This window comes from Phialemonium atrogriseum (genome assembly GCF_030411735.1).
Source record: "Phialemonium atrogriseum strain 8032-3 unplaced genomic scaffold QBC33scaffold_10, whole genome shotgun sequence".
Taxonomy (NCBI): domain Eukaryota; kingdom Fungi; phylum Ascomycota; class Sordariomycetes; order Cephalothecales; family Cephalothecaceae; genus Phialemonium; species Phialemonium atrogriseum.
Genome location: NW_026848147.1, coordinates 190,941 through 201,667, shown reverse-complemented (window position 1 = coordinate 201,667; position 10,727 = coordinate 190,941). Strand labels below are relative to the sequence as shown.

The 10,727-nt window shown below is 52.9% G+C and overlaps 4 protein-coding genes across 4 annotated transcripts; 3 read left to right on the top strand and 1 right to left on the bottom strand.

Moving 5' to 3' along the window:
* Positions 1–166: 166 nt before the first annotated feature.
* Positions 167–949, top strand: QBC33DRAFT_535949 (uncharacterized protein). The gene is made up of 2 exons (XM_060427660.1): positions 167–487; positions 548–949. Exons 1-2 carry the CDS (start codon positions 269–271, stop codon positions 776–778), a joined length of 450 nt encoding a protein of 149 aa, XP_060284215.1. The 5' UTR covers positions 167–268; the 3' UTR covers positions 779–949.
* A 129-nt stretch (positions 950–1,078) lies between these two features.
* On the bottom strand, positions 1,079–1,745 carry QBC33DRAFT_569047 (uncharacterized protein; the record flags this gene model as incomplete). Its single annotated transcript, XM_060430525.1, has 1 exon — positions 1,079–1,745. A coding segment is annotated over one exon (667 nt), but the record flags the coding sequence as incomplete, so codon positions are not given.
* A 548-nt stretch (positions 1,746–2,293) lies between these two features.
* On the top strand, positions 2,294–4,200 carry QBC33DRAFT_618884 (uncharacterized protein; the record flags this gene model as incomplete). Its single annotated transcript, XM_060432716.1, has 8 exons — positions 2,294–2,336; positions 2,524–2,625; positions 2,788–2,960; positions 3,061–3,105; positions 3,160–3,467; positions 3,594–3,696; positions 3,765–3,886; positions 3,947–4,200. 8 exons carry the CDS (start codon positions 2,294–2,296, stop codon positions 4,002–4,004), a joined length of 954 nt encoding a protein of 317 aa, XP_060284213.1. The 3' UTR covers positions 4,005–4,200.
* A 333-nt stretch (positions 4,201–4,533) lies between these two features.
* On the top strand, positions 4,534–9,954 carry QBC33DRAFT_610568 (P-loop containing nucleoside triphosphate hydrolase protein; the record flags this gene model as incomplete). Its single annotated transcript, XM_060432418.1, has 17 exons — positions 4,534–4,558; positions 4,610–4,737; positions 4,807–5,347; positions 5,404–5,630; positions 5,682–5,961; positions 6,027–6,260; positions 6,329–7,041; positions 7,102–7,264; positions 7,331–7,576; positions 7,641–7,842; positions 7,922–7,993; positions 8,049–8,099; positions 8,163–8,227; positions 8,294–8,478; positions 8,534–8,967; positions 9,047–9,127; positions 9,185–9,954. 17 exons carry the CDS (start codon positions 4,534–4,536, stop codon positions 9,858–9,860), a joined length of 4,323 nt encoding a protein of 1,440 aa, XP_060284212.1. The 3' UTR covers positions 9,861–9,954.
* Between the last annotated feature and the right edge of the window lie 773 nt (positions 9,955–10,727).

Genomic DNA, 10,727 nt, shown 5'->3' with positions numbered 1-10,727 from the left:
TTTGTATGTACAGTTGTATTCTTTAGCTATGATGAATAGAATTTCCTTCTGTAGCCGCATAGGAGCTTTTTCAAAAAATCGCAACCAGCCGCCTCCCCTTTCCAGTGTAGGTAACCAGCATAGGTACTGTACATACATACTGCAACTCTAGTCCCGTCGCGTACGCCAAAAATCCACCGCGACGGAAATAGACAAGCCACAGTCGCCTAGCAAGGAACCCCAGATTCGGTTCTTGATCGCTTGCCCTCGCAGCGGCTCAACGCTTCTCATGAGAACCTTAGCCAAGTCCCCCGGCTGCGCCGTCACAAACAGACTCATCCTAATAGGTAATTCATGCTCGAGAGAGGTTTTCCATCCCGATTACTCGATCCTCGAGCACCCTTACCCTCACAGCGTCTTTGTCAGCGCCATGAACTCCGGCAAGCGGTTCCTCGTATGCAAGGAAGACCTCGGAAACAACAGTCAAAGGGGCGAATGTATGTACGACGTGTGTCCAACCCCCTGATTCGCGATCCCATTCGGGTTTCCGACAGCTGAGAGTATGTAGGGCGGACAGACGCGTAGAGTCTGGTCAACTGATACACGAACATGTTCCAGATGCTCGACCAAGCTCCCCCGCACGCCATCCCGTGCCTTCTTTACAAGCCACTCATTCAGGAGCCCGGACAGAAGCCGATCGCATCTGCGCAAGGTGGGGAGTGCCATTCTAGAGGCTCTAGCAGGCCTCGAAACAACAATCAGCAGCACATTTAGCTCACAGCTTCAATCTCGAGGCTAGTTTTTGGGACAAACACGATGCAACGGAATTGATTTTCGACACAAAGCACTTTCGACTCCAAGGTATTTGACACGAAAGGCATGGGGACGGGATTGGGGAAATATTTTGACTACTGGACTACATCTGCGAAACACGGAACCTAACATAGATTTAAAGACCACACAATTAGACTGAAAACAGGCCTCTCCATGGCGGGATATTTCCATCCTGGGACAACCCCCCCTTTTCTTTCTCGTTCTCCGGCTCCACATGAGGTGGCCCATGTCCATGGGTAAGTAGACAGAACTTCTCGGCACCGTGTTATTCCGTGCTTTGTTCGTCCTTCTTGACCTCATCCTCGGCCTCTTCCTTGTCTTGATCCGGGAACTGGTCCACAGAAAGCAACATTGGTCTGACATAGTGGAGCACCTGGTAATCTTGAACGAAGATCGCTTCCGGGCTGGTGGAGTGCTCATATCTCCTGAGAGCTCCATCTTGACCCCGGGCGTTCATTTCATAAACCGACTGGACTGAATCTCCCCAGATCTGCAGGGCGGGTCGAGCGATGAACTCGACTGGACGACCATCAGCCGACGTCCAGGTATCCAAGTTGCGAAATGCCGCCATATCTTGCATCATGGTGGGGTCCTCTCTGTAGGCGAAACCGGAACGCTTGCGCGTCTCAGGGTCGTGCATCACGACTGATGCGTTCTCTTTGCAACACTCAATCCACATATCTACCGTCATCGCGCTGTCGAGAACCTTGGCGAGATATCTGTCCACGACTGCAGGGGACGCTCCCCTGATCTGGATGAGCTCGGCGAGCTCATGCCTGACGATCCTGTCGAGGCGTTTCGGGTCCGAGTGGCTGCCATAGAGCATGTACAACATATGTACCGAGTAGTATCTCCCTTCTATCACATGCCATTCCAGGTCTGACTTTTGTAAGCAGCAACCAACAACCAACAACCAACCATCGAGAACCATGGGGTGTGGTGAATGTAGGTTATGTCATTTTGGTCCATGCAGAATGAGAAACAGTCCGGTGCTAATCGGCTCTTAGCTAGTTGCCACCAGCCTAAGAGCCTGGTGGCTGACTCACCGCCACTGTCGTATGCCTGCGATGAAGTTTGAGGCTTACAAGAAGAATAATTATGCGGGATAAAGATGGGCAGCTGAGAACTGATAGCGAGGCGCCTGAGCTCAATGCCTTGGTTGAAAACATGCTATCCGGGTTCAGCCTCGCGAAAGGTGAGGGAGAAGTGAAGGAGAACATGGATGCAGAAGAGAGGCGAAGAAACTCCGACTTCCTAGCGTCTCCTTCGCATGATGGCTCCGACGATGGCTCTTCAAATGGTTTAAATATACCCCTTGGCCCTCAGTTGAGGAATAGCAGAGAAAGGCACGACAAGCGGTCTCCCCACCGCATCCGTGCTTCACCATCACTTCAGACAAGCATTCATTGCCATTTGTTGTTCTTCCCTGACCTTCCCTTCTCAAACCCGCGTCCGATCTGATAACTCTCAAGAAGCAACCATGGCCTCGGCCTCCATGTGCCCCAAGCGGGATTTCTACATAGGTATCGATTTTGGAGCCACGTGAGTCCTCATAATGAACTCTATCCAGTCCACCGCAATATTTGCTGAACCATGTCTTGCAGACACTCTGGGCTGGCGACTGCCAGCCCTCAAACGGCTGCCCTTACCTCCAGACTCACATTGAATCCACTAAGTTCCCGACCGTCCTCCGCCTGGACCCCAATTCAGGTGATCTCGAATTCATCCGCCCCCTTGCCACCGCGGCGCCCGGAGAAATTAAGCTGAAATATTTCAAAGTGTCGCTTATGGAGCGGGCGGAGTGGTTTGAGAGTATCGCGGATCCGAATGTCTTGTCACTTGTGCAAAACACACTCGGTTGATGCAAGGTACCCCACTCGACCTCAACTGTCGTTTCGATCTTTCTCAGAGGCATGTGGGACATGGCTGTTGGAAAGATACTTTCAAGCTGTGATAATGTGCATCTGCACGCAGTGATTACCTGGCCCGCCTGCTGGAAGGAGGAAACCCTAGGCCGGCTGAAGCAGGCGGTAGAGGAAGCGGGCATTACTGCCCAGGCCTCCGAGGTGTTGTACCGTACGGAGCACGAAGCTGCTGTGCGGGCCATCCTCTTTGACCACGCAGGTAGCTTGAGTGGCCTATTCAAGGTGAGTGCGTGACTTTCGCTCTTGATCTTCTCCATTTCGAACCGTCCCCTCCCGCCGTCTCCCCAATAACATGAGGAATACTCACTCAAACGGCTCATAGAACGGACATTCAATCATCGTCGCTGATTGTGGAGGGATCACCATCGTGAGTCTCTCAATCACACCTGTAATGACTAATTTATGCTGACACACCAGCCAGGACGCCGCCACCTTTAAGTTTCACGCCCCAAACGCTAGGCATACGGGGATTGGGGACATTGTCAAAGCCAAGTCTTGCCTCTTTGGAGCTCCGTCCCTGGATACCGCCTTCGAAGAGCTACTTTCGCGGAAGATCGACAAGGCAACCGGGCTCCAAGCCTCGGAGTTTACGAACCCCATTCTGCTGGCGAAGGAGGCAGCCTTGGAGCACTGGCATAGGACAGTCAAGAATCGCTTTGACCCATCCACCTTGTTGGATGGGGATGAAAAGTATCCAATTCCGGGCGGCCGTGAGGTCGATATTCATCGGTGAGTCCAACCTGGGCGCACCATGCACATAACATGCCCAGTCCCAACCAAAAATAAAATTCCATCACCCTTCCGTGCTGCCATTGCTGCATAGAGTCGGGCCATCCCCAATTAACCGGTGGACAGGGACGAGATGATGAAGATTTTCGACGACGTGGTCCACAAAATCGTCCAGACCATAGTGGGCCTGTACGAAGACGCCGCCCAGACGACGGCGGACAACCCCAAGGTACGGTTCAGTCTTGGCACTCCCACCATCCAGCATTCTCCTTTGGCGGAGCTGACATAGATCGGCAGGACATCTTCCTTACTGGCGGATTGGCGTGCCTTGACTACATCCAGGGCCGCGTGACAACCCTCTTGCGTCAACGCCTGGGCAACAACAATCTCCACATTGTCACCGGTGACAATCATGGCATGCAAGTCTAACCCCCTACCGCCATCGCACTCTGTGTCTTCCGCTGACTAACCAACCCCAGGCGGACGGCCGTTTGTCGAGGCGCCGCCTTGGAGGGAGTGCCTCTGCCATATGTCTAGAGGGAGACGGGCTTTGAAGCTCAGTCTCGTGGACTCTCTGAATCGCCATCATCCGGGGGAAACGATTGCTGGGCGGTGTGCTGGTTGCTTTCTCTTTTTTCTTCTTTTTCTTTTGTGTGTGTTGGAGGTTGAGGAGGAATAGGAATTAATATCGCTTGGATAGATTGTGGACTTGTGTTTGTGTTATTTTTCCTAGGTAGTATGCAAAACTTGGTTCGGTTTATTTCACTGATAAAATATCACGCCAACGGTCCCGTCGCAGTGGTAGTCCCAACTATTGGAGGATAATAATCGTAATCCCAGCCACCGAGTCGATATTTCCCCCGACTTCCTTCATCTGCACACTGCACTACAAAACATCTCTAGCCGTCGTCGTATTATAGGTGAAGAAATGACGTCGAAAGAATTTCAGGTTGCATTACAAGCCCCAACCAAGGTTTCCGTCGAACAGGCGCTGGGCGCTGGAGGAGTGGGATTTATAAGCCGCATGGTGAGGCCCCTCCCTCAAATCACACATCACGGCGTCGCGATGCAAACAGCCAATGCCAAGAACTGTATTGGGCTGACGCACCCACTGCAGGGAGCTGCGGCTTGTGAGTCCGAAGATGATGTCGTCCACGTGGTGTCTGCAATTTGTGCCGCCATATTCCTGTTATATCTGCCGGTCAGGCTCCGGGAGCTTCGTACCTCGAGCATCAAAAATGTCGAGGGCTGGCGAGGGCTGCTTAAAGCGGTCAGTACTCCTTCTTCCAAAGTCCCACCCACCCAATGTATGGCGAGTGGATGCTAATACAGACCATAGGCTATTGGGACGTTGTTGTCCATCACCCTATTGGCATACTTGGTGACACTTATGACCGCATCCCCATCCGTATTACAACTGGAAATGACTCTCGTTGCCTCGCTTGCAGTTTCCTTGGTTGCGGCGTTAGCCCTGACTCTGCTTTTGTGGCTTGAGCAAAAGCGGACTCTCAAACCATCAGATCTGGCAACGCTGTACCTCGTCGCATCCACACTCTGCGACGTCGTGCTTCTGACCATCCCCTGCGAGGCCACCATACACGCCGGAACCTCACATCCTGTGCTGGCTCGGTTTCTCCTGCATTTGACGCTCTTGATATTCGAGTGTTTCGGCACGCAGCCGACATCTACTGTTCTCGACCCGGCGCAGCCCCCCGAGGAGCTCAATGGCGTCCTGGGCAGGGTCTTCTTCAACTGGATGAATCCTATCCTTCTCCACGGCTACAAAAACACCCTTGTCATTCAAGATCTACCTCCTCTCAGCCGAGATGTAAAACCGAAAATCATCAGAACGACGGTGCTCCAGGCGTGGGACCAGCGAGGTTAGTCCAATGGCCTCGTAGTTCCCCCAAGTCATCTAACTCACACAAACAATCAGTCAAGCCCGAGACAAAACGAACATTGCCTCGGGCGTTATTAGAGTGCATCAAACAACCCCTCATTGCTCCTGTCATGCCTCGATTGTTTCTGATTGTCTTCCGATACTCCCAACCTCTCCTGATCAAACGGTCCATCAAATATGTCACGACGGCTTCCACCGGCACGTCGAGCACCTATGGTTATTGGCTCATTGTGTCAGCCGTGGCCATCTACATCGGGCTTGCGGTCCGTTTCGGCTCCCTGTTTGGGTCTAGGAGCGCGCTAACAAACCCTCAGGTATCGACAGCGATATATTGGTATCGGCTGAACACACTCAAGCTTGTGACGAGGAGTGCCCTCGTAGGACTCATTCACGATAAGACGATGAACTCGTATAACATAACCTACGATAATGGCGAAGCGGTCGCTCTTATGAGCACCGACGCAGATGGCCTCGACGGCATAGCAGAGATGTTCCACGAAACATGGGCACAAGTCCTGGAAGTCATGGTTGGCCTGGCCCTGCTGGCTGGAGAGGTGGGCTGGATTTGGCCCCTCCCACTCCTCCTCATCTTTCGTAAGCTCGCCGCATCCTCGTTCATTCGCTCCGTCTACCTAAATCTGACACGTCGTTATCTGCAGTGTGCTCCCGCGTGAGCCGCTACGTTGCCAAACACTTGCAGTCCCGCCAAAAGGCTTGGAACAGAGCAACTCAAAGTCGCGTAGCAGCTACGACATCCACGCTAGGCTCAATGAAAGCAGTCAAGATGCTTGGCTTTCAGCATCATCTCGCCACCCGGATACAGGAGGTTCGGAAAGAGGAGCTCTCGGCTGCATCGGAAGTCAGATGGATGATGGTATACTACAATGCGAGTGGTCCGTTCTGAACTCGAGTCTGCCCTGAATCTCCAAAAACACCAACTAACCACTGGCATCTCTTGTAGCTAATGCGCTCGGCATCTTCTCCCCGGCCATCACGTTGGCCCTCTTTGCCGTCATTGCCGCTGCGCGTGGTCGCAACTTCGAAACCGAGACTGCCTTTACCACGATTGCCATCCTTGGTATGGTTACGCATCCCGCAAACATGGTCATGACCATTGTGCCACGCGCAGTGGCGGCATTCTCCGGGTTCGACAGAATCCAGAGCTACCTTCTACGGCCACATTTACATGACCATCGAGGGTCCCTGCAAGGAGCCACCACCTCAAGCAGTTTGTCTGGTGGCCCAGCGTCGGGCCAGTTGGCGAAGCCTGGCCCAGTCATCCTGATCCAAGACCTAATGGTCGGCGGAGAGCAGCCAATATTGGAGGGTGTAAGCCTCGAGCTGGCTCCCGGATCGCTCGCCATCATCTCGGGCCCGGTGGGGAGCGGCAAGTCGACCTTGCTACGTGCCATGCTTGGTGAGATAACCCCTACCCGAGGCCATGTCAAGTTGTCGACCAAGCGGATAGCGTATTGCGCTCAAACCCCCTGGCTCCCCGATGGCAGTATCAGAGAGGTAATACATGGCCCCACTGACCAAGTTGATTCCCGATGGTATCGTGAGGTTGTCGATGCATGTTGTCTCGCACATGACTTGAATTCACTTCCAGACGGGGATGAGACTCAGGTTGGGAGTAGGGGGCTCAACCTGTCTGGAGGACAGAGGCAGCGGGTGGTAAGGATGGCACTCCGTTTGCGATGATGATGATGATGATCAAGCTAATAGCTCAAACAGGCGCTCGCGCGTGCCTTATTTTCAAGATGCACCATAGTCCTGCTCGATGACAGCTTCAGCGCGCTGGACGGTGAAACCGAGGCCAAAGTATGTGACAACTTGTTCGGGCCCACGGGGCTATTTCGGAAACTGAAATCAACCGTCGTGCTTGTTAGCAACTCGAGTAAGGTGCCTTTCTATACTTGATCGCTTCCAGCTCGAATAAGGCCGAAAACTTACACGGACATAGCCAACTACTTTCCAACTGCTGACCATATCGTCATCCTCGGCAACCATGGGGTCAGAGACCAAGGCAGCTGGGAAGATATCAAAGTAAAAGCTGCTACAATCGCAAAATTCGTCTCAGACAGTCACCATGGCAGCAAAAAAGACACCACACTGTCACCGGGCCTGGATAAACTCCACGCTCAGGTTCGAGGAAGGGACGAAGCTGAAGTTGATCTTTCCAGGAAGACCGGAGACCTTGCTCTCTACGGTAGGTAGTCAATATTCTCCCCTTAGAAGCGAATGGGTCAAGCTAACTTCAAGCTTCCATGCAGAATACTATTTCCGCTTTGTCGGCTGGATCAATCTTCTCCTCGTTTTTGGATGTACTGCCTCTTACTCTCTCTTCATAACCATCCCGCAATACTGGCTTCGGCTGTGGACCGAGTCGAGTGGCAATGACGCCGTCTTCTGGTACATTTGCGGCTTCCTACTTCTCTCGCTTATATCATGGACGTCGACGAATGGCATCATGTGGTAAGTAGCTGGTCACTAATATATATCCAAGTAGCCCAGCAGGGTGCAGGGTTTATTACTGAGACTTATTACTTCCCAGGTCAACGGTCATCCGACTCGCACCACAATCTGGGATGCGGCTCCATCAACACCTCCTAAATATTGTGGCCAGGTTGGCAAACAGTCTCTTCAAAACTAGTTCAATACGTTGGCTGACGCATTTGAAGCGCACCCTTATCCTTCTTCTCCACAACCGACATTGGCTCGATCTTGAATCGGTCAGGCTCCCCGCGTAGGGAATTGCGAGTTGGGGCTCTAAATTGACAATTTCCGTTCATTAGATTTAGTCAAGACATGCAGCTTATCGACAAGCAGCTGCCATCAGCATTGGCAAATATGGGAACCCGTGAGTAGCGGAGTCTCTTCCAACGGCCCAGTTACCAAATGGTAATTAATCAACTACTGGTGCCAGAAATCTTCAAGCTCTTCATGCAGGCCATTCTTTTGTTCACGGCTCAGAAATGGCTCGCATTATCCCTTCCAGCCTGCATCGCCTTGGTCTACGTCATCCAGAAGGTCTACCTCAGGACGTCCCGACAGCTTCGGTTCCTCGAGCTGGAGTCCCGCGCCGCAGTCTTCTCAAGCTTTTTGGAATCAGTCAGTACCATCCTTGCCGATCCCTAATAGGTAATTACTCACTGAGTCCCACCAGGTCGATGGCCTCGAGACGATGCGCTCGTTTGGCTGGCGCAGAGAGGTCGTGGAAGAAAACATTACTCGCCTCGAGGACTCCCAGCGCCCCGAGTTCCTTCTGCTTTCTCTCCAGAGGTGGCTCAACATTGTCCTAGACCTCATAGCTGCGGCCATCGCGACGGGCGTCATCGCGATCGCCGTCGCTCTGCGAGACTATATCAGCGGTGGCCAGGTGGGACTTGCTCTCAACATCATGCTCGTAGCGAACACGACGCTGCTGCGGCTGGTGGAGTCATGGACCACGCTGGAGGTTTCCCTCGGCGCCGTTTCCCGCCTCAGGGTTCTCGAGAAGAATACTCAGTCCGAGATCAGTGCCGACGAGGATCTTGAGCCTCCCAGCAGCTGGCCTTCAAGGGGACAGATCGAATTCAAGAGTTTCACTGCGTCATATCGGTAAGGCACTGCACCGATCCAAGACCTCAACGCAATAATGATAATAACAGACTGGTCGGCTAACAATCGGGACATCAAGCACCAATTCTACCGCCTTACGAGACGTGAGCTTGCGCATCAATGCAGGCCAAAAGATCATTCTCTGCGGGCGCACAGGCAGGTAAGAGTTCCCCTCTGCACACGGCACCGCAATAGCGAGCTCACCGCGCCCTAATAGCGGCAAGACCTCGCTGCTCCTAGCCCTCCTGCGAATGCTGGAGCCGCATTCGGGCACCATCGAGGTCGACGGCGTCGATCTCGGCCGAGTCCCCCGAGATCTGCTCCGCCGGCGCTGCTTCGTGACCGTGGCCCAGGATGCCCTGCTCCTGCCGAACGAGACCCTGCGCTTCAACCTGGACCCGGATTCCTCGGCGTCGGACGACGCCGTCGTTGGCGCCCTCGTGGCAACGGGGCTCTGGCCGCACTTTGCCCGGGGGGGCGCCGCGGGGCAGGGATGGGCGGGCGCGGAGACCGTTGGCGGGAATCCGATACTCTATGGGGAGGTCTCCTCTTTTCGGGAGCTCTCGGTAGGGCAGTGCCAGCTCTTTGCGCTGTGCCGGGCTATGGTCAGAGCCGGCGTGCTCCGGGATGCGGGAGCGCTGCCTGTGGTTCTCTTGGATGAGGTCACTTCTGCCCTTGATCCTGCTACGGAATCGACCATACACCGAGTCATCGACCAGGAGTTCACTGGTATGGGCCACACTGTCATTATTGTTGCTCATAAACTCAGTGTTTTATCCGAGCATGCAAGACCTGGCAGAGATGTTGTGGTCTGGATGAGAGATGGTCAGCTGCAGGAAATCGTCACTGACCTAGTCGCAACAACGTTGGAGAATCTTGGTGGAAACAACTAAAGGACGGATGTGTTGTGTTATCGTATGAGACGAGGCTTGCACTTCCTTATCAGCTAGATTTTCCGCGTCGCATCAACTCCGACCTTACCATGAGTAAATAAGGCACCATCTGTTCTCTCATTTGGGGAGATAGAGCGCCCGTCAACCTGAGAGGCACTAGAAGTTGTATTTATCAGGAGATTCTCTTTTTTGGATGCACATGTATAGGTATAATTGTGTGTATAAGCTGTCACCTCCAAGATGCCCAAACACGCCGAGGTGCCCTTCCTGCCAAATTGCCTACATTTTGCCTTTCAACGCCGTTTAATTTAACTACAAGGAATACTGATAGAACAACGATGAGAAGAAAGAATGTGTAGACGGGGTGTCTGTCGTCAGGTCAAGTGGAGCTCGCTAATGCAGGTTATCTCACTGGAGCCATTCGGTTGACAGATCGATCTAATCTAATCTAATCTTATCTGAGCTACTCGGATCGGATCTGGTTCCTTTCCTAACCTCGACCCTTGAAACCCGCAACCTCACCTTCAGCTTTACCACCAACACAACGCTAGGTATCTCTCAATTTTGTAGAATACGGTGCTTGTAGAGCAGTGATAGGCTTCCAGGAGATGAAGGAGTCATATCCAGCGTCGGATGCCTCAGGTATGCCTTCATGGACCATGCAACGATGAAGTCAGGGGCCTAGTGGTTCCTGCCGTAATCCAGCTGCTAATCCTCGGTAAGAATATGGCCTTATCTTTTAGGGTTTCAAAACAACATGCATACTAAAAATTGGTAAAAGGGATGGCCTCTGCCTGGGTATTTATGTGAGGCCTTCCTTATTTCCCGAACTGTGAGGTGCAGTCGGTCAAGTATCGCCATCATCAC